Source organism: Xiphophorus hellerii, chromosome 6 (assembly GCF_003331165.1).
Source record: "Xiphophorus hellerii strain 12219 chromosome 6, Xiphophorus_hellerii-4.1, whole genome shotgun sequence".
NCBI lineage: Eukaryota > Metazoa > Chordata > Actinopteri > Cyprinodontiformes > Poeciliidae > Xiphophorus > Xiphophorus hellerii.
Genome location: NC_045677.1, coordinates 5,644,843 through 5,666,839, shown reverse-complemented (window position 1 = coordinate 5,666,839; position 21,997 = coordinate 5,644,843). Strand labels below are relative to the sequence as shown.

The 21,997-nt window shown below is 40.8% G+C and overlaps 1 protein-coding gene and 1 long non-coding RNA gene across 3 annotated transcripts; one reads left to right on the top strand and one right to left on the bottom strand.

Annotated features, from left to right (window-relative positions):
* Window positions 1–106: 106 nt before the first annotated feature.
* On the bottom strand, window positions 107–16,401 carry fggy (FGGY carbohydrate kinase domain containing). 2 transcript variants are annotated; one of them, XM_032564677.1, is made up of 16 exons: window positions 16,286–16,401; window positions 15,701–15,931; window positions 14,116–14,227; window positions 13,783–13,934; window positions 13,491–13,579; window positions 10,977–11,092; window positions 10,745–10,873; window positions 8,518–8,621; window positions 8,303–8,410; window positions 7,323–7,384; window positions 5,729–5,891; window positions 5,457–5,531; window positions 5,236–5,356; window positions 3,118–3,212; window positions 1,874–1,935; window positions 107–438 (listed from the first exon to the last, which is right to left on the bottom strand). In XM_032564677.1, the coding sequence occupies exons 2-16, from the start codon at window positions 15,881–15,883 to the stop codon at window positions 357–359; spliced, it is 1,653 nt and encodes a 550-aa protein (XP_032420568.1). In that variant the 5' UTR covers window positions 15,884–15,931; window positions 16,286–16,401; the 3' UTR covers window positions 107–356. The 2 variants fall into 2 exon arrangements, with proteins under 2 accessions (XP_032420568.1, XP_032420569.1); XM_032564678.1 differs by having other exon boundaries at window positions 15,701–15,922; window positions 16,286–16,352.
* A 1,274-nt stretch (window positions 16,402–17,675) lies between these two features.
* Window positions 17,676–21,829, top strand: LOC116721162 (uncharacterized). Its single transcript, XR_004339539.1, has 2 exons — window positions 17,676–18,932; window positions 19,024–21,829. It is a non-coding gene; the product is annotated as an uncharacterized LOC116721162 (long non-coding RNA).
* Window positions 21,830–21,997: the final 168 nt, after the last annotated feature.

Here is a 21,997-nt window from a genome sequence, read left to right as displayed (position 1 = left end):
AACCGAACCGGAAGGAAGGAGAATCTGGAGCGGGACGCGCCGCTCTCCAACTGAAGGACATTACCCCAGTGACCCAGCTGCGACTTCAGTGAAAAATAAGCGCAGGTGTGTCTCAAAATTGGCAACATTTATTAGGAATGCACATGAAGATGAAGCAAGCAAAATAAAAAAAATAAGATACCGACTTGAACAATAAACTGCCAGCTCAGGCCGAACAAAAACCTTCAGCATGTGGGTTTTCTTAAGGCGAAAACGAAAGAAAAACAGCAACAAAAAAAGTGGAATTATTCATATTAATAAGAGCTGCGAGGATGAGACATCTGCTGCAGTTTCGCCCTGCAGTGTGTTCGCTTGTCTCATCGGTGCTTCATGAGGGCCTGGTACTCCCTCTGGTGGGAGAACAGCTGCAGGAACACCTTGTACTTCCTGTCATAGAAACTGTGAAAGGAAAACAAAAAGCTGTGAAGTTGAAATTGCATCTTGCTTGCTGATCAATTGGGATTTTTTGGAACCAAAACAAAACTGAAGACATTTTTATTAAAGCCAACAAAACAAAACAAAAAAAAAATAAAGCACTGAGCATCTATTTTAAATCAGCATATATACTGTAGGCTACTAATAAATAATGAAATAAAAGTTTGGTATCATATATGCAGAGCCTCACAAAACCTTTAACAACTTTCAGTGGGATTTTATTTGACAGACCCACACAATTTTTCTTGCTGATTATGAAGAGGCAAGAAAGTTGATGCAGTTTGCTGAATGTTTTTGAAACAATACTTGCTACGAACTTTGCACTTCCGAAAAACGGGGGGAAAGAAGTCCCATTTTTCTTTGGGAAATAGTTTAATAATTTTGGATCGGGTGGAAAACATTTGTAAACAAATGTTTTTAACTACTGCCTCATTAATCGGATTGGACTTTGACTGAACCTCTCCTAGATTATTAATAGTGTTTTGCACGTAGGTCTGCGTATCCTACATGGCTTGATACAAAATATAAGCTGCTGCTCATTGCCCGGCCATAACTTGGCAACTTTTCGTGTTCAGATTATGGATGAAATGGTTCACTGTGAGATGTTTCTTAGCTTCCGATGCCGTTTTCGACCCTACGGGTGGTTGGAACTTCTCCACAACGTCACCCCTGATATTCATCTGTTAAAATGGCACAGTCAAAGCCCAGACCCAAATCCAATTGAGGTTGTTTCACAAAGACATGAGACGTAGAGCTGTGAAAGAGTATCTACAGATATCAGGAAGTCAATCTAAGATTTGGCGGGCCTTCTTAATGCCACATTGAATAAAATTTAAGACAGAAAAAATATTTGAAAGATGCAAGCAGTGTCAAAACTTAACGTGTTGCTAGAATGCACGCAGCCTCGCATGGGCTTGGCAACAGAAGTGAGACAGTGACAAAAACAAATGTAGTCCAGCCAACCGGTGATAAATGTGCACTTCTGATAAGACGCATAAAAGCTAGCTAGCTAGTCAGCTAGAGTATGTTAACATCAAGCCTCAACTCCCTCCAGCCAGAATACAATGGAGATGTCTGCGAGCGACTCAAACTTCTGCTCACGAGAAAAAAAACCCAAGAAGTACACACACGATATTAAATAATTCAACCAAAACAAAAATTAACGTAACATATTTAGGGCCAAATTACATTTTTATATACAGTTAGACATTTTAAGGCCTTTATGTTAGATGCAAGAATGTAATGTTGAAGGATGTGCTGTATTTGTAAAAACAGTTAAATGTATCATTTATAAATCCACTTTAGTTTATCTGCTGCTTTGTATTTGACTACCGCGTAAATTTCCAAGAAAATACAAGATGTTGATGTCGTGTACTGCTTGGAAAGTCGTTTTCCTCACCTCTTGAGCTCCTGGTCTGGCTGAACGACTCGCCCAACTTTGGCCATTTTCTCCATGGCCTCCTGAGGCACAAAATTGCAAAGACAAACAGCAACCCATGAGCGGGCATACAGAGACACGCGTTTTAATTTCACGTCAGCCCGTGACCTACTTATCCCCCAAAACACAATCCGACTGCGGTGGTTCTGGTTCGCGTCGGCTCATGATTAATGCACGGAGGCCTCTCACTCCTACCTAAACCTACAAGATCCAGACAGCGGAGCGCGTGGAGCTGAGGGGGCCTGGGGGATCAGACACAACAACTGCCCCATGTATTTATGGCTGAAAACAAGCTAACAGCTGCCGCCTGGTCCAAATAATGGCGCCTTATTTTTAGTCTATATGGCTCCGAGGTTGCTGTGAAACTTTGCCCCGAAAAAAGATTTAAAGCCTTACATCTTAATCCATATTTCGCGCGTCCTGCTCCGTGGACACAGCCAGCAGAACTGAGGGAGTATTATGCGCTGGTTTCCCTCCAGCAGGTGGCGACACCGAGTCACATTTCAACAATACCTTTTAACGGGGATGCTTTCCATATCTGGGTCCTTTTCTAAGCTCGTTTATGTGAATACCCAGCATGCACCTCTGTGTGTCACATTAAATCCTACTGAGAAAAGAGGTCTGTATGAATTATTGACGCCTGGGATAAAAGACCATCAAACTATACAAGTAGTCCAACCCATGCATCAAAGATGCACTTTTTATGACATGCTTTAATTCTTGTTCAGTGTAACCCAGTTATGAAAAGCAAGGAACTTGAAGAATTGTGGGGGGAAAAAAGCTAAATAAATCCAACAACATTAGGGAATGAAAGTCATTTTCACACTAAATTATTATTAAACTAAATGTAAAACCTCAGTTTAGATAATTAGCATGAAATTTGAACTCTAGCTCATCCAGTCACATTCCTCTTTGTTTTACTAAACAGAGCATTGATTTTAAAATATTTGCTGAAATCCAGGTTAGTCAAACTAAGAAATGTCTTGTAATGCAACTTTTATGGGCAAACAAAGTCTAATGACATGGTTTTAAAAAAAATGATAAGAATTAGAATAACAACTTAAAGCACTGGACTTTACACCAGGTTCTAAAGAGATTAAAAGCTAACCTCAGGTGTATTAAATGCCAAAACACTGCTGTTAGTCAGTAAGCATGAATGAATCCAAAATGGAGTAGCAGCGTAACAGATGTGTGTGTGACCGTACCTCTATGGCTTCATAGTCCTGGGATGCACAGGCGCCCAGAATGGCTGCGCCCACTAAAACGGCCTCGGACTGATCCGGCAGCACCACAGGAAGTGCTGAGAAGAGAAACGACCCTTAGCAACGGCTCTTTCCTGTTTCCAGACTTCCTTGCTGTTTGAACTTAGATTATTATTTGCAGTTTATTTACTTAGCTCTTGTCATTTTAGTTTATCTATTGTGTTTTGATTCATTCGTCTGTGTTCTGGGTGGTTTCCTCTTTGGGTTTATTCATTTGTTTAACAGGTACAACTAGGCCTGTCACAATAAACAATAAATCAATTAATCACATGATCAATTAAAATAAACTCAATCATTTTTATTTGCTTGATTTATCGTTTGCCTCTTTTTTCTCTCTCTCTCTCTTTTTTTTTTTTTTTACCAAAAACTGAATGATAAAACTCTTCAGTCTGGTGTTTCGGCCTCAACTATCCATTTTTTTGAAAGCTAAATTTGTTTACAGGGACTTCATAATTTATTTTATTTGTTGTTTCTGTTGTTTTCTTTCTTTATTTTGCACCTTCCAAGTCTCTTCCAGTTCCAGTGTTTAAATGTTAATTAGAATTTAAAGTGTATTGGTCTTTGAGAACGTGTGCTTGGATTTTTATGCCACTGTTACTATTATATTACTTGAAAACGTTCTCAAAACAACAATACTATCGTTGATCGCAATCAGTTCTGGGGCAATTTATCGTCCAGCAGCATGTGCTATCGTGACAGCACTAGGTACGACGTGCAAAAACATAAACCAAAGACGCTTTTTATTGGATTTAGATTGAGCGAGTTTCCATCTGTAATAACATAGAGTAAAGTCACACAACATTCAATGTCCCCGCACACCCTGTTCACAATCACTATAGTCACATAAAATGACCACAACAAAATCATTACTAAATGCCACAACTACAGTTTGAATTAGTCTCTGCTGTGTTTATGTCTCAGCTTCCCCCGCCTGTCAGTTTGCTCCTCATCCCAGCTGTTCCCCATCTCTTGCTTCCTCTCAGCTGTTTTCTATTCTCTCCTGATGAGTCCTCTTTGTTCCTCGGTTAGTTGCACCTCTCCCTCTGTTTATCAGATTGTTCCTCTCCACGATTCCTCTGTGGTTTGTAGCCGTTTCCCCTCCGGTTTCATCTTTCACTCAGGACGTGTTCAACGGCAATGCCTAGTTCGGGTCCGACCCCGACGTTCAAGAACTTTCACTTCGACTCGATTGCTCTATGCGAGCTTTTACGTCAGAATGTCTGAGAGTCTGGTCCATCTCATAATAATTTTCACAATGACTTACAGTAGAGCGTCATTTTTGAGGCAGGTGTCAGCTACATTGACTTGCTAAAGCCGATCCTTTCGGACTGTTTCACATTCTGTCAATAAAAAAAACAAAACAAAACAGAGAACATAAACCCTAGCAACTAGAAGCCTTGGTGGAAGAAAGCTTGTGACTCTAAAGCAGCAGAGATCAGAAGCCATAATAAGAATCAGTGACACTCTGAACAAATCTGGCCCTTAAGGAAGACAGCTACTGTCCAGAGAAATCCAAAACAAGTCCAAGTTGCAGTTTGCCATAAGCCATGTAGAAGGTTGCTTTCAGTGGGAGAAGGTTCTCTGGTCTGATTAGACTACAAATGAACTTTTTTTTGGCCTAAATACAAAATTCTACGATTAGCAGGAAGCTAAAACTGCGTTCCAGTTGCATCTGAACTGGGAAATTCCAACTTCCCTGTTGGAAAAATCTACTGGAACGCCCTCTGAAATAAAATTTCCCAATGGGAAAGTGGGAGCAACTCCGTCTGACACAGGTTAAGGCCAACTTTCAATATGGCCGCTCTTCGTATCTGCAGATGTGGTGGAAACATGTTCATTTTAGGGGACACACATGCAGCGCCCGCAACTCTACAAAGTAAAAATGGTGTTTGTTTATGGAAAGCAAAGCTTAAAAATGTTTATGGGCGTCTCCGTATTAAAATCCTGTATTCTTAAAGCTGTTACTTGGGGTCTGACGTCAAACCCAGTTCGGTGTTCCCACTGCCGAGGTAACCGGAATGCAGTGTAACTCCCACGCATCACCCTGAACGCACCACATACCTGTAGCATTAGCCTGGATCTGTACAAACAGAAGGTTTTTGCTCAAGCCGCCACACAGGAAGAGGGTTCTGATGTCACATCCTGCTTCTTTCACGGAGTCCAGAATGTGACGCGTCCCGAGCTGAAAGTCAGACCCAAGGAGAAGAAGAGGGTCGCCTCGTAAGCCTTTCGATTTTGCACACAGTAGACGCTGAGAGAGTGATAACAAACACGTGGCTTACAGCGAGAGCCTGTAGCGTAGCTAAATACAGCCGGGCCAAGTCATCCACGGTTTGGGAAAGAGGCAGACCAATCACCTGCAACACAGTTGAGTGAACAGGAAGAGGAAGGGCTGAATCGCCAGCTGAACCCTGATCTGAGAAATAGTTTGTTACTTCATAAAATATTTCGCTTGTTTAGTTTTGCAACACATTCAAAGAAAATATATTGATCCCTAAAGTTCAGAGGAGAAAAAGGAGCTTCATGTGCCGAGAGTGTGGCGCCGAGGCCTCACCATTCCCTTCAGAGTGGGGTCAGCAAGTGGCGACCTGTTGCCGTGGAAATCCGGCCACACGTGAAGGCTGGATCCCAGCAGGTCCACAGCAGGCGGCGAGCCGGCCATCTGAGCCAAGTGGCTGTTCAGATACGAGTAAATGTTGGCGCCTGTGAAGGGAACTCTGAAATGAGAAATAAAAATACTCTTGAGACGCCTACTGGACTTTAACGTCAGCCTGATATATGGTTCACTGGGGACAGAAAGTGTTCCTGATCAGGCCTGTCATGGTAAATTGTGCTGGACGATAAACTGTACAAGAAGTTATCGCGATAAACGATAACATTGTCGTTTTGAGACCATTTTCAAGTAACATGATGGGAATGCCATAGTAGGTCAATAAAGTTAATTTCTAGCAAATATTTAACACTGCAACTGGAAGACATTTTAAATATGCAAAATAAACAAACAAAACAACCAAAACAGAAAATGAAATGGAAACTGAAGCCTTTGTAAACAAAATTGTCCTTCAAAAAAAGGGCCTAGTTGAGACCAATGCAGCAGACTTTAGTAGAGAGAGACGTGAGAAAAACAATCATGCAAATGGGAATGATCAAACTTTAACGTCCACATTATCACTGTGTTTGACACTTGGTGTGACGCGTTTGGTTTTCTCTAAAGACGTTAGGGATGAAACGATTAATCGCAACGAATCGATTACTGAACTAATCGTCAACTACTTTAGTGATCGATTAATCGCTAACTTGAGCATACACAAAAAAAGGAGGCAATTTGCTTTAAGAACAACACATTCAGAACAGCTGTGAAGCCAAAATTGTACAAAAATGTATACATTTTGAATTCAAGATAAAAAATAACAGTTTGTAAAACATCTACTCAGAAGTGGCTCAAGTGGCATAATTTTAGTTTTACCTGCATCAAATTCTCATGTTAAGCTGTCAATTATTAATTTGTAACTTCAAATAAATGATCAGATTAGCTCTACACCGTATTGATGTTAGAAGTATTGTTTAGCTGCTAAAAAACGATGAATCGCTGCTACAAATGATTAATCGTTCACTAAAGGAGTGCTGTGCTATTGCATTTTAGCTTAGTTTATTTTAAAAAAGGAATTAAACTGTGATGATAAAAGGATGTATTTGCATCTTTTATTGTTTATATATTGTATAACAATGTCTTCAATGGTTAAATAAAAATCTGGAGAACATGCAAAAAAAAAAATTATTATTTTGTCCAATTAATCGATTAATCGGGAGAATAAAAATAATCGACTACTAAAATAATCGTAAGTTGGGGCTCGAAAACATGATGCTGGTCGTCGTCGCCCAATGACTCCACTTTGGTCCGGTCAGATGCACACGTAAGCCGTTCTGTTGTTGTCTCTTTAACAAAAACAAAGGCAAATTTTAAAGACGCAGACACACAGCCACTTTTCTCCTTACAACCTGTGGAAGCAGAAAGGGATGGACTCAGGTTTTAACCTCTGTGTTAACCCGTTCACACAGAATCCACATTAGCAGTCAGCAGGACAGCGCCTCCTCCAGTCAGCTGTGTGCAGTAGCAAGAAAAACCGACTGAGTCGCTGTGAGCTGACCTCTGGTTAGCCTGCTCCTGTAGCTGGGCGTAAGCAGCGTGGCCCTTCACAATGTGGTCGATCTGCAGGGAGCAGAGGGACAACGGAGAAGTAAAAGAGGGACAAGCCGCTGATAACAAGGAGGCTCACAAGGACGTGAGAAACAGGTAAGCTGAGTAATGAATGAATTACAATAGAAATGTTTTTTTTCTAGTGAATGAGTGCAGGAAGTCAATAGATTGTGGTGTTTGCTTTTAGTTTTAGGTCGCTACTTAAGACTGAATGTCTGCACATCCTATGAAAAACAGTGGACATTCAGAAAAATATTTAATTCTTTGCTATTGTGATATAGGATATATATAGGAGATTTGATTGAAGATGAATGTTTTTTTTTTTTTAAACAAAAACAACAAGGCTTATAATACATTGAAGGGAAACCCTGGATTTTATTCTTAAGCCATATCGCATAATTCTGTTAGAAAGGGTGTGTTTTCCAGTTTCAAAAACAGGAACTCATATTGCTTCAATCTCCTCAGCACGGTTAAATTTGATGTTATATACAGTACAGACCAAAAGTTTGGACACACCTTTCTAATTCAATGGGTTTTCTTTATTTTCATGACTATTTATAAGGCAAGAAATCCCACTTATTAACCTGACAGGGCACAACTATGAAGTGAAAACCATTTCAGGTTTCGACCTCTTGAAGCTCATCAAGAAAATGCAGAGTGTGTGCAAAGCAGTAATCACAGCAAAAGGTTGCTACTTTGAAGAAACTAGAATATAAGGGGTATTTTCAGTTGTTTTACACTTTTTTGTTTAGTGCATATTTCCACATGTGTTATTCATAGTTTTGATGCCTTCAGTGTGAATCTACAATGTCAATAGTCATGAAAATAAAGGAAACTCATTGAATTAAAAGGTGTGTCCAAACTTTTGGTCTGTAATGTATATGAATATGTCCACATATGTGACAAGGTGACTGTGGCAGGGCGTCTGACCAGCCTTCCTGTGGCACTCTGTCCTCCCTCGTTAAGCCACAGGTCTGGCACCATGGCGGACAGGTAGGGTCCCCACACTCCGGGCACAAACCGAGGCTGCTCACTGATCTGCTCATAAACGACACACATGAGTGATTATGTAAAAAAAATAAATAAAAAAAAGCAATTAAAACAACTTGATTACAGGAAGTCATGCATCCCTAAAATCCACTGACCGCCATGTGACAAGTAGACGTCCCACAGACAATCGCCATGCGCGACGTGATTGGCCAGCCCTCGCAGGGCAAATCGAAGCCTTGCACATCAGCGCCTATGACACCTGGAAAAGGTAAGATGGCGTATCGGGCTCATTTTAGATGGACATTTTTTTAAAAAGGAGTACATTTCTGTAGAAAACATCAGAATTTTATTTTTTTTAAGAGAAAACTTGGATATTTCTGAGTTCCGAAAGTTGGAAATTTTCTAGGAAAAAACTCAAATTTTGAGATTTATGTTAGAAAATTTCTAAAAAAAAACAAAAACCAAAAAACATAGACATTTCTGAGTTGGAAAAATGCCAACGGCTCAGGAGTGGCAGCTTCCGACTTTCGTGGCAGGTGACACGGCTTCGGTGTCAAATTTAATATGGAATATGAAAATGTTGATTTTGAACAAATAAAAAAAATATAATTTCTAAAAAAACAAAACAAGAATACATATACAACTCTGGGAAAAATTAAGAGACCACCGCAAAATGATCAGTCTCTCTGATTTTACTTTTTGTAGCTATATGTTTGAATAAAATTAACATTGTTCTTTTTTCCATGAACTACTGACAACATGTCTGACATTCCTCTCTAACACTAACTCAGGAAGAGCTCAGAAGTCAACATTTGGTGGAATAACCAGGAGGTTTTCAACGGGGTTTAGTGTAGTGGGCTCTTCATTTTTACCAAAACTTTTTTTTGGTGGAAATTCACTCCTCCTTTTTATTCTATCTAGAATGAGCCTAATCATAAAACTACATCATAAAGTAGTTTTAACCAAAGAATATCATCATACTATATTAAGTGGGGTGAGAGGGATAACATACTCGACATGCAGAGGGGGAGCATTAAATCAGCTCCCCAGCCTTCATGTGGGATTCAGCGATGGCACCGACTGTTGCAATAATGTTTGCAGAGCTGGTTTGTGTTTTATAGGAAGCGTCCTCGCCTGCGTGTAGACTGGCAGGAACAACAACCTTCGGTTCGGAGCAATCCGACCCCTTACCGACGCAACAATACGCGGCTGGCAGAGGTCCCGACCGCGGGTCAGGGGGCAGGGTTCACGAGCGGGTGGAGCTCGCAGAGCCAAACCAGATGGTTGGGATTCCAGGAGCTGCGCAGGCGCTTCCTCCCCTCCCGCACCGAAGGCTGTACATTTTGCTTTTACTTGAGTCATTTTACTATCTCTACTATTACTTGCGTAAGATTTCTGGATTTTCTGCCCGCTGAATGGAAAACGAACACGTTTTAACCAAAAACTCACCAGACACACACACACACACACCTGCAGTTTTTGTTAAAGTTTCATGAGTTTTTTTTTTTTTTTACTGAAAGAAACTGATTTGGAAAATTTTAAATTTGCCTGATTTTGTCATTTTTTTTGTTACTTATATGAATTATTGTCATTCTTGTCCCTTAAAATATAAAAATTTCCACTTAACTTTATATGATATAGAAATTTATCAGACATAATGTAAATATTAAATGATTAATCATTTGATCAGTTACTTAGTACTTGAGCAGAATTTTACCAAATACATTTTACTCTTCTTGAGTAATTTCCTGGACGGCTACTTTTACTTTTATTTCAGTAAAAATATGTCGAAGTACTACTACTCTTACTTGAGTACAGTTTCTGGTACTCGACCCACGTCTGTTCTGATTTTTTGGGGCGTTTTTATAATGCAACACACTTTGAACTGCCGTGTTGCTGAAATTTTCGACACAAATAAACTCGATTGACTGATTGATGAAGCACTGATTTCATTTGATGGGACGTTTGAGGCTGCAAATCCGTCAAACTGTCAGTAACTTAGCGAGGCTAAGCGAGGCTCAAACGACGCCTGTCCCAACAATACGCTCCTGTTTGCGCTCGCTCTGCAGAAACGTGTCTCGGTGAAGGTCGTTTTGCCACTTTCTGCTCCTGCAGGTCCTCTGTGCTTTTCGGCTAAAACGGGTTCGGATAAAAAAATTTTTAAAAAACGCTGCACTAGACAGCTGCAGGAACCTGTCGTGGAAGTTTACAACGAGAAACAAGCATTTTTCCAGAGTTGGATTCTTGCTTCGTGGAGGATGAGGTTGAGTTTTTTGTTGTTGTTTTTTTTTGAGACGCCTCAGTGAGCTGGTGCAGTTAAAATAAGTGGCTTCAGTCTGGACACGACTTTTGCTTCCTTTTTGTCTCCGTTGGGTGTGCTACCTAAGCCTCCGGCATGAGCATCAATGAGTGAAGCACCGACTGCTGTTCCTGGGTTCAGACCCAGATCTGCCGCGGCCTGCGGGGTCAGGCCTCCTGCCAGAGGACTTCCTGGAGAACACGTCGCACTGCCTGGATGGAGAATCGTTAGACGTTAGAAGACGACAATCAAAATGAAGCAAATATTTGTGAGAGATATGAGATTAGATTTATATATATATATATATGTTCTTGCCTATTTTGGAGAAATTGTTTTCCAAAAGATCCTCCAGTCCAACGCTAATCCAAAAGCTGGGATCCCAGCCACCTGGAGGACAGTATGTCCACTTACACACTAGAGTACATAAAGACCTGAGGGACAGCGGGGAAGAATAATACCAGATTACATCGCACATTGGGTGAATTTTGATATCTATCCGGTTATCTACTGCTGAGGACACAAGATCCGAAACATTTTGACAACAATAAAAAAAAAAAAAACACAGATAACTTTTTTAATCTGTCCTGCTGCTCTGTTTTTACTCCGAGAAATTAGGTCGGTGTTCCCAAAACGAAAAAAAAAAAACATGCAGTTTGGTATCCACACAGTGAGATTAAAAACAGGGCCTAGCGAAAGTATTAATTCCTCTTGAAACTTTGCCTAGTTTGCTACATTATAACCACGATCCCCCTGTGTATTTCAGTTTCACTGCAAAATCTCCAACTCTTATACCATTTTTTGGTCCAGTTTCCAGTGCAAACGTCTTAGTACTCTTAAAATAAGACAATTAACTTGCAAGCAGCTTTTCAGCAAGAAATAGCAGGTTGTTTAGAGCAGTGGTCCCCAACCTTTTTATTACCGCGGACCGGTCAAGACTTGGCAATTTTGCTGCGGCCTCCGGGGGGTTGGAGGTGGGGGCGTCAGATAATGCTTCTGCATGTTGGTGTTCCCGCTAAAGCCATTTTTTTTTTTTTTGGCTCCTATTTTCCCTTTGAGACAACCTTACAACGTCCTGCAGTGTGTGGTGTGTTACGTGGTGTGTTGAATATGTCCGATCTAAAATCTAGCATATTCAACATTGTCTTGGCTCGATTATTGCAGCCTGTGGGTTTTTTTTCCCTGACTGGGAGCGAGAACGCAGCCTGTTGAATGTGACAGGATCCAATCAGAAAGCGCGAAGACGTAAGAACGGAGCGGAATCCCAAACAGTTGACATGGCAACTGAGAGTCCGGTGGACATCAGAGGTGATATGTGGAAATGTTTATTACTATGTGTAAAGGTCATTTTATATATGTTTATTATATGTGGTTATGTTTGTTCAGTTAAAAATGTTAACTATAAACAAACATAACTCACCTCCCAATCATAGTGCAGCAAATAGAGCAGCTGCTCCCGCCATCTTTTATCAAACGTTTTTTCTTTTTGTTTCATCTTTTATCGCTTAAAATGAGCCACAAACTATCACTGCTTCTACATCGTCATCTGTGTTTGATCATTCTAAATTCATGTTTGGTATGTTGGAGGTTTTACTGGATTTTCTTCTGGAATCGGGATGTTCGTGAGTGGAATCGGTTCGTGTTGTGGTGTGTTGCTCCTGCCGTGTGGCTGGACACACGAACCGACCGAATCTGTTGGACTTTTATCGGCTCTGTGGTCACAGAGGTTTGGAAAATCGGCCGACAATCTTTGAATCGTGTGAACCAGACCTAAAACTCACAAGCTCCACTCCTCTCATCTCGTCTCCACCACTGCCCTAACGCTCTCTGACTCTGGTCGCTATGGTAACGTTTACATATCCCTTCAAAATAAGATACAAAATACAGATGTGCCACAAAAACGAATTAGTATTAAATCGGTCCGCGGCCCGGGGCTTGGGGACCACTGGTTTAGAGTCAATAACTCTAAATGAAAAATTAATTGCTCCGCTGGCAGATTATTTCACTTATGAGAAAAATGTCTTGTTATAAGTGAAATAACCCTATATCTTGCTGAACAGCTATCTTATTCCAAGTGTACTAAGACATTTGCACTAAAACTAGACTAAAAATACTTCAGATTTTCTGAAAAAGAGCAACCAGAGGAACTGCAGACATCCACAGGCTGGAGTTTAGTGGATAAGCGAATTACTGCTCAAGCACTCCACAAATCTGAACTTCTTCAGGGAGCGTCGAGATTAAAAGCAACCGTTCAAAGAAACGTTTGTCGCCAGCCGTGTAGCGGACACAGCTCTCTCGTCTCATGAGACCTGATCTGCACTTCCTGGCCCTCTTCGCAAAATGCTACGTGTGGCAATAAACTCACATAGTGAAGCGTGGTCCTGACAGAATCATGCAGTGGGTGTCACTTTGCTTCAGCGGGGATAGAACTTATCAGAGTCGAATCTCGAAAGAAAGAAGTAAATACTCAAAACCAATTGAAAATTTGTGGAAAGACTATAGCCCTCAAAATATTTACATGTAGGTCAACGGCTCCATCGGGACACCTATGTCATCGTGACAATTAAGGGGTTAAGTTAAACATAAGCTGTACAAATGTCAAAGAAGAACGGGCAGAAATGCCAGATTCCCCCCACCTTCCACTTCCACTTTTCAATTACACACTACGTCGTGTTGATCTTTTCATGTAAAACCCCAGTAAAACAAAGCAAAACGTGTGACTGTAACGTGACAAAACATGTCAAAGGTTCAAGAGGTTTGCGTACGTTTGTGTGTGTATAACAACAAATTCCCTTCTACCCCCCAAAAACAGAGCAAGCCGAGGGAGCTGACCTCGTTGTGGAGCCTGTAGCTTTCCAGGACAGGAAGTCCGGCAGGTCAAAAAAGTGAGCGGCTTTGTCCCAGCAGCTGTCCTTTAGATTCTGACAAAGAGGCAACGAGAATCAGCAGCTACTGACGGCTGACCCAAACTGTAGATGAGCACGCGTCACGCAAACTTAACATCGCCACCAAACAGATGGAAGTTGGTGGGCTGTTCAAAAGTGTGCAAGATGACCAGCTGGTTTAACAGAAAAAGAACAAAAAACACACAGATCGCAGAGGAAGAGGCGGTGACCCTCCTCACCTCTTTCAGCCAGAGGAGCTTCGGAGGTTGCATCTCCTGAGACATGACCCCCCCCACCCTGCTCAGGACCCTGTGTCCGGTGTTTGTTATCCGATCCGCCTGCTCCGCAGCGCGATGGTCCATCCACATCACCACGTTCTTCTGCGGGTCGCCTAAATTACAGAAAGAAAAAAAAAATCAGGAGAGAGCATCAGGTTTTTACCAACGCCGCATTTTGTTCATCTGACGTCAGCTAGGAGGGAAGAAACATGAATTTTAGTTGCTGAATGCGTTCAAGACAATCACCAGACTAAAGGCTGAAGATGACAGGAAGCTAACTAACACGACGCTCACCCTCCTGAGTGACCGGCACAGGCTGGAAGCTTTCATCCAAAACTACCAGAGAGCAGGTGGCATCGAAGCCGACGCCCCGGATCTGGTCGCTCTGCACCCCACTGGTCACTACCTGCGATAAAACAGAGTCAAAACGGCATATAACCACACCACCGGTCAGCGTATATCTGTAAAGTAAGGACCAAATGTTTGATCAAGTGTTGGATTATTACAGAATGTTCCAGCATAAAATAATCTATTACACTTCTCAAACAATTAGCAACCCTAAAGGATATTCAGATAATATTTTTGTACTCTGAACCAGGTGAATTTTAACTATAGAAGATGTACAGCTAGCTAACGCAGTATTTTACACCACATAATCCAGGATGCGTGTCTTCCCTTTACACACCTGTTGTCGTCTCATAGTAGAGACGTTAAAATGTAAAAACCTGTTTAAATTGCTAATAAACAAACGCGCTCTGAACATATAAGCTGTAGCTAAACTGCTTTGACAAAAATAACCAATAACCTAATTTACCTCATTTTGGCTAGCTAAACCGCTAGCTGAAATGAGTAAATGTTAGATTAAATCACACAAAAAAAAAAGCTACATGTGAAACATTTTTAATACAGGAAGTTTGGTGAGACACAACCTAAGCATGAGCAGTAAAATAAGACTAGAAGGAAATGAGGGAAAGATTTAGCAAATTGTAAAGAAAGATGGCTAAGCAGACAGATTAAGTAAGGCAAATGGTGTTAGCTAGAAAAAAACAACAACAACACATAGCAGTGGGAATGTTTTCTGAATACAGACAGATTTCAGCTGGTTTCTTGGCTTTCTTTGTCTTTTTGCAAATCCGTTTCTTCATGTGTTCGATACTTATTCTCATTGATTTCTTTGTGCTTTACTTGAGTCTCCTCCGCCCCCCCAACATCTGCTCTAAAGGTTTTGTCAATGTAAATATTAGACATATATTTTCTGGGGGAAAACAATGAAAAAGGTAGACATGTTCAATGCTTACTTTACTGGCGGTATATAAAATAATTTTCAAGTAATCACAGCTTCGTTGAAATGTTAATTTGTTTCAGTAAATCACATCACATAGATTAATTAAACCCATGCTGCGAGGCCCGTGATTTCTGAAATGTAAATACAACATTTAGGTTTGAAATAAAAAATAACACTTCAAATACAAAAATGTGGACTTAATGAAACACATGCTTATCTGCTAATAGACTGTTTTCCAAAAGTATTTTAATCTGACAAACGAGCCTCATTCTAATTGAATAAATCGGACTGTACAGCCTTATCCTGACTGACACCTTACAACAATGGGTAAATTTTAATCTTTGTAACCTCTGCAAATTCTGATAAGAGGTGTGAGCAGGAGGCCCGTATTTATCTTTCAGCTGTACAGGATGCATGTCACATTAAAGATGGTAAAGGTTTCGAAATAACTTACTTTCATAATGCTACGGACACCTCTGAGATTTGGACAGTTTGATAAAGCAATTATCAAAGAACTCATCTAGGATTGAGTCCTTTGATACCAATTCCGTTTTTTTTTTTATTTGACCATCTCTTGCACAGAGAACTTCCCACCTTGACCACTGAGCAGCATTTCTGCCATATCTCTGTGGAGGACTGGACGTAGTGCTCCGGCCGGGGCTTCCAGATGGTGATGGGTTCCTCTGCGGTGGTCTTCAGGAGCCCCTCTCTGGTCACCAGTGCGGCCCTCACACTGGCAGTACCCACATCAACCCCAACATAAAAGACCTCCGCCATGTGGAGCAGCCGCTGAGGATCCTCCGGTCAAGAATCAACCTGGGTGAAGTGTTGAAGAATAAATAAAATGTTGACGCCAGAGTGAATGAATAACTCATCTTATTATTATTATTATTTCGACTCCTTTATTGGTTGATGAATACAGAAAGACTAAAACTATAGCTCGCAGCCTTGTACGCCGTTATCCTTAAGGACACTCGTGTCCTCGGTTTGAATAACAGAGCTGCAGATTTACACCAATCAAAAGCGCAGATTGTATTTTGAACCCCGCGTGCATAAAACCCCCGCAACCAATGACGCATTTGCTATCAAACTCAAACACACGGAGTGTAAACCCGAAAATCTTATTTCACGGTAGAGAGAGAGAGAAAAAAAACGTTTAATCACGTACAAGTTTCTTACCATGAACTTTGATATGTAGCAGGACGGTGGGGTGAGACGGAACGCGAAAGCGGCCAAAAAGGATAACATTCGCATTTTTCTTGTCGAAGCCAAACAAACTCTGGAGACCTTAGCCACGCAGAAAGAAGACTATAGCATGGTAATAAACCATTTTAATTCGTCTGATAGGTTACCTAAAAAACCCCCAAAAACGTACATTGGAGTAATAATAAGTTATTTATTTACTTATGTATCACATCTTTTACAAATGTCGGGGTCCCTGGAATATCATTGGAGCGCCTTTAACAAAATTACGAACTGATTAACACTAGGAGGGCCGAAGGTAGTCCATTTGGTGTTTCTACCTATTCAGTCTAGAGACAGGCCAAATGACCTGAAGGATTTTATCTAGCAGGTGCTTTTGTTCAGTAAATAGGGCCATTACCTTATCAGTACCCTGTTAATGGCCTCAACGCATCTCACAGTTGCACAATTGTTCCTTAGACTTCGACTTCGACTTCGACTGACTTTGTTGTCATTTTGCATGCACAGGGTGTATACAGAACGAAATTTCGTTGCATACGGCTCAGGACAATGTTTGAGGTTCCAATGTTGTGAGTAAAATAAAATACAGTATAAAATATGAATATAAATCTAAATATAAAATATAAAGTGCAGGACTGACAGTAAAATAGAAGTCCACCCGTCTCCTGCACCCCAATGCATGCCTGATAAAGCACATGTGCATTCAGTGCTGCCATGTCAATCATGTTTGCCAGGTTTGCTGACCAGCTGTCACATAGTGATGGAACCTTGGTCACCCCCCGCAAGATTATGACTGAAATAAATGCCATTAGTTCTTGTGAACTAAATAGGTGAAGCAGTCACCTATTTATCCTCCACAGCTTGCGGGGGGTGACCAAGGTTCCATCACTATGTGACAGCTGGTCAGCAAACCTGGCAAACATGATTGACATGGCAGCACTGAATGCACATGTGCTTTATCAGGCATGCATTGGGGTGCAGGAGAGACGGGTGGACTTCTATTTTACTGTCAGTCCTGCACTTTATATTTTATATTTAGATTTATATTCATATTTTATACTGTATTTATTTTACTCACAACATTGGAACCTCAAACATTGTCCTGAGCCGTATGCAACGAAATTTCGTTCTGTATACACCCTGTGCATGCAAAATGACAACAAAGTCAGTCGAAGTCGAAGTCTAAGGAACAATTGTGCAACTGTGAGATGCGTTGAGGCCATTAACAGGGTACTGATAAGGTAATGGCCCTATTTACTGAACAAAAGCACCTGCTAGATAAAATCCTTCAGGTCATTTGGCCTGTCTCTAGACTGAATAGGTAGAAACACCAAATGGACTACCTTCGGCCCTCCTAGTGTTAAATACAATTTCAGCTCTACAAACACACGTTGACCATTGATTACATTTTGGAAGCACACATTTCCGAAGACCGGGCTTTTTCAGACAGTTGAGGCAAAGACTCAAAACAATCACTTACTTTATGATAATATGGTCCAAGCCACGTCACAGATTCTGCAAAAGCAGCACGAGGACTAAATATTCAGCGAAATACCAACGTTTATTTTCAGCAGGTTTATTTTAAATATCTTCTCATTCTGCCTCAGCTTATCCTCTTGTAATAACTTTAAACTGGTCTGAGTATTGATTGTTCTGGTTCCATGACGTTCTTTTAGAGTTTTCTTTAGATCTGTCAAATGTTTGAGACTACAGCCATGGGATAGTGTGATAATATTAACTATTACTTCTTTATTGATTTGATTTTGACACCCAGACTGAAGTAAAAACAAGACAAACATCAAGTTTGTTGTTTAGTAATGACCTTGTAAGAAAATCGGTCTGAATCCAATTCTTGTTTGTTTTTTGTTTTAAATAATAAATAAAAAAAAAAACATTGGAGTTGTTGTGTTATAACAATAAAAGAAAATAGTGAATGAATATAATTTATTAATTTTCTAAGTCTGGCCAGAACTGTGTGCCACCGGCTTGGTAAAATAATCGACAATATTGATTGGGAATCATGTCAAAGCAAGCATGCGGAAATATCAGTGATTATTTGCTACACACCGTGATGCGTGGCGACCGTGAATCTCTGTTTTCTCTCGTACACACGCAAACCACAGATGCCGTTTTCTCAAATCTCCACTGCGGTCTGCGTTTTTCTAAATAACCGTTTAGTGACATTAAACGGCGTTTTTGTGCGGACGAAAGGTCAAAAGGTATGAAAGTGTATTATCGAATCGCTCAGAGTTACAACAAGCATAACCTCGCTCGGTTGAGCCGATTTCCCTGCCTTTAGTTCACAAGGAGACAACTTTTCAACAAAACAGATTGTTGAAAAGGACAGAAACATATTAATTAAAACTACCTAACTTTATCTTTCTTGCCACTCTGCAGTTGTGTTCTTTACTTGAAGCAGCTGTCTAAAGGAGGCGGCGTGGGCCGAGAGCCGTGCGTTTGGGCCATTAATGGTCAGCAGACGTGGAGGCACAGAGGAAAACCGGAGCAGTGAGACAGGAAGAACCAGCTGCTCTTCAACAAACAGCGCAGGCAGTGTTTGAAATCTCATCCGTCTCTCTCTCGGAGCCTCGGTTTGGATCTCCTCTCGAGTCCACGCGTGAAGGTAAGCAAAACTTTGCTCTGTTGATACATCCAACACACGCACCATAACCTCTCTCTCTCTCTCTCTGTGTGTGTGTTTTGCTCGGGTGGAGGAATCCCAGACCATTCCGCCGCTGCCGGGAGGCCGATGGCTTTCAGCTTCCGACTGGAAAACTGTGTGCGGAGGAAACAGCTGGACTGGAGGGGGGGAACGCTATTCTCTAAAGGTGACCCCGCTGGGCGAGCTGGAGGGAAAAGCCAACAGAGAAACAGGAAGCATGGCCGGGGCAGTGTGGTACTTAGATGGGAAATGACTATTCTTTGGACCTGACACAGGTGCACTGAGACAAATTCAGACATGGTGTACGTCTTAGAAATCTCTAACCTGTGAAGAGAGAGATAAGAGTCTGAGTAGGACAAAGTCAGAGATAGATGTGCTTTCTACCACAAAGGAGGCAAAAGACATTTCTGAGGAAACAACCACTGGGGTCCTTAAAGCTGCAGAGTGTAACATTTACAAAAACATGTTGTCTTGTTTAATATTTATTAAAACAAGTCTGTCACCATGTCATGACAGTTTGGTATGAGACGGATAATATGTCATGAAGAAAAACAAATATCCATCTACTCCCGGTGCTACTATAGCAGTCTACAGAAACGCACCGCTCCCAGTCAGACAACCAATCAGAGCCAGAAGGAGAATCTTAGCGCTGCCAATCAACCTCCTGTACGCTGCTCAATGTGCCAACGGTGGAAAAACAAGTTACCGTTACGGGAAAACCGTTAACCCACCGTAATCCGTGGCTATACTAACTACCTTCAGCATTCGTGGGAGGCTATGTTGTGGTGAGCCAGCTTTAGCTTAGCAGAGAGCACAAGCGTGATGGACAGCGCTAAGACCCTCCCCTCCTGGCTCTGATTGGTTGTTTCAGACTGAGTGGTGTATTTCAGCAGTTAGTTTTTGTTTTGATTTTTACAGATTATTTGTCTTGCACACTATATTGTAACAACATAATCATAATTCTAACAAATATGTAAAAAAGAAAACATTTTTTTTTTTTTGAACATAAAAGTTGCATACTGCAACTTTAAGGTTTTCAACAACAGGTTTTGCGACAACACTAGCAGTGTTGACTTGAAGCGCCTCTGGTTATCCCAGTTTAACTTCACTTGGAGCTTGCTGACTTATTTAGTTGGCCGGAGAAGAACATGTTGAATAATAGAGTGAGGGAAACCAGCCGGACTGGACTGCAGCTACACAGAGGCTCCAGGCAGCAGTGCAGATTCAGTTTACACCCAGAGGGCCTTGCATGTGGGAGTCACAAAAACTGGCATGTTTCACATTTTTTTAAAAAGTCTGAATACCTGGGGTGTACGGGCGAACTCTACGTTTTCCTAAGCATTGAGGCCGTTGGTTGTTTGCAAAACACACACAATAATATCAGAACTTCCTCTACGTAGAATACACACCGCATTCATACACATGTGCTCGCCAAACATTGACTGGATTGGAATTCATTAGAAGAAAAACATAAAAAATCAAATTCAGTATGAACTGATTGAACTTGTTTTTTTGGGTTTTTTTTTTTTTTTTGTAAAAGTGCCATAAAATCAAATTTGTTGTGAATTAACCCTATATAAATGTACTGAAGCTGCTTGTTCTACAATATTTTGTGAAAATCCATAAATAAAAACCTATACACATTTTTTTTAATCTATTTTATATAAATAGTTTATATAAATGATTGTTTCTGTGAAATCATGAGTTGTAAATATTTTTTAGGGAAACCAGTTTACATCAGTACTCTCAAATTTGTGTTTTTTGTTGTTGTCGTTGAGACAGCTAAGCATGATTTACTGACTGGACAAGAAAAGGGTGTCGGACTTTCTGCTACTTTGCTAAATTAATTCAGGTTTTACTTGGTAGAGCATAACTACGTTTCATCATTTGGTAAACATGATTGGGCAAAGATCAAATGTGAGGTTCCTCAAGGCTCCACCTCGGTGCCTCTTTTATTCCAAATCTATTTTTTTCATTAATGCAACTTCACTGGTTCAAAATCTTTTCTTTTTTTTTTGGAATGTGAGAAAAGTCCTTCACTTTCCCCAATAGTCGGTCAGCTCAATTATTGGACTTTGTGTGGTGTCACCGACTAATAAAACTACTAATAAAATAGAAAACATATCTTATGAAATCCCTCAGTGGAAATCTACACTTTATCCATCAGCTGTACTTTTACTGTCTGTGTACAATTTGTTAGTAGAAGAAATAAGATTTAATGAAGAAAAAGACAGTAGGGATTTATTTTCAGTAAGTTATATTGTTTCTACAGGTGCCTAAAATTATATCAGAAAGGAAATTACGTCTCATCCAAAATGTTGCTACCAAAGTTCTGAGCGGTATCAGGAAATGAAACGTCCCTCAGCAGTCTTTACATTGTGGCACTCTCTCTCTCTCTCTCTCTCGTTCTCAGAAAGAGAGATTTTTAAAATCTTCTAATATCCCTGAATGAACCTAATTTATTTCAGTTGCTTGCTAGCTAAAACCCACCTGGACCTCTCTGGTCAGCAGGGACCTCTTTCCACGGATTCCCAGAACCAGAACTAATGAGCAGGAGGCAGCATTTAGTTTCTGAGCTCTTCAGCTGCGTTGGCTCCTTTAAATCAGGACTAGAAACACAGTTGACATCAGCTTTTCAGCAAAAGCAAACACCTTTTTTTTTTTTTAAATCAGTCTATTCATTTGTTTTTATTTGCATTTTACAGCTTCTTTTTATGCAAAAACCTAAACTATGATACACTTATTCTTAAGCTACGCACTGGCTTTTGAATGCACTCTTCATGCAAAGCACTTCAAAGTGTCTTCGGGACTTGGGATAACATTTCCATCTGCGGGTTTGACACAAACTGCAAAAAAAACTGTGACTTTAAGAGCGTCTTCCCTAGAACAAAAGCACTCTCGATCTAGGTCAGGCTCATCAGTCTATCTTTAAACAGACTTTCACGGCCGAGCAGCGCTCACTTCCCGACCGTACGCAAAGAGAAAGGAAAAGAAAAATTCACTCCCGAGACTTTTGCGCTTTGACG

What these genes read in the sequence shown, in the direction of transcription:
- fggy (XM_032564677.1), bottom strand. Translation starts at nt 15,883, where the DNA reads ATGGCGGAGGTCTTTTATGTTGGGGTTGATGTGGGTACTGCCAGTGTG. An exon ending in GCTACAGGCTCCACAACGAG is followed by an intron (nt 11,093 to 13,490) that starts GTCAGCTCCCTC and finishes GCTGTCCCTCAG; the next exon opens with GTCTTTATGTACTCTAGTGT. An exon ending in CTACGCTACAGGCTCTCGCT is followed by an intron (nt 5,357 to 5,456) that starts GTAAGCCACGTG and finishes TCTGACTTTCAG; the next exon opens with CTCGGGACGCGTCACATTCT.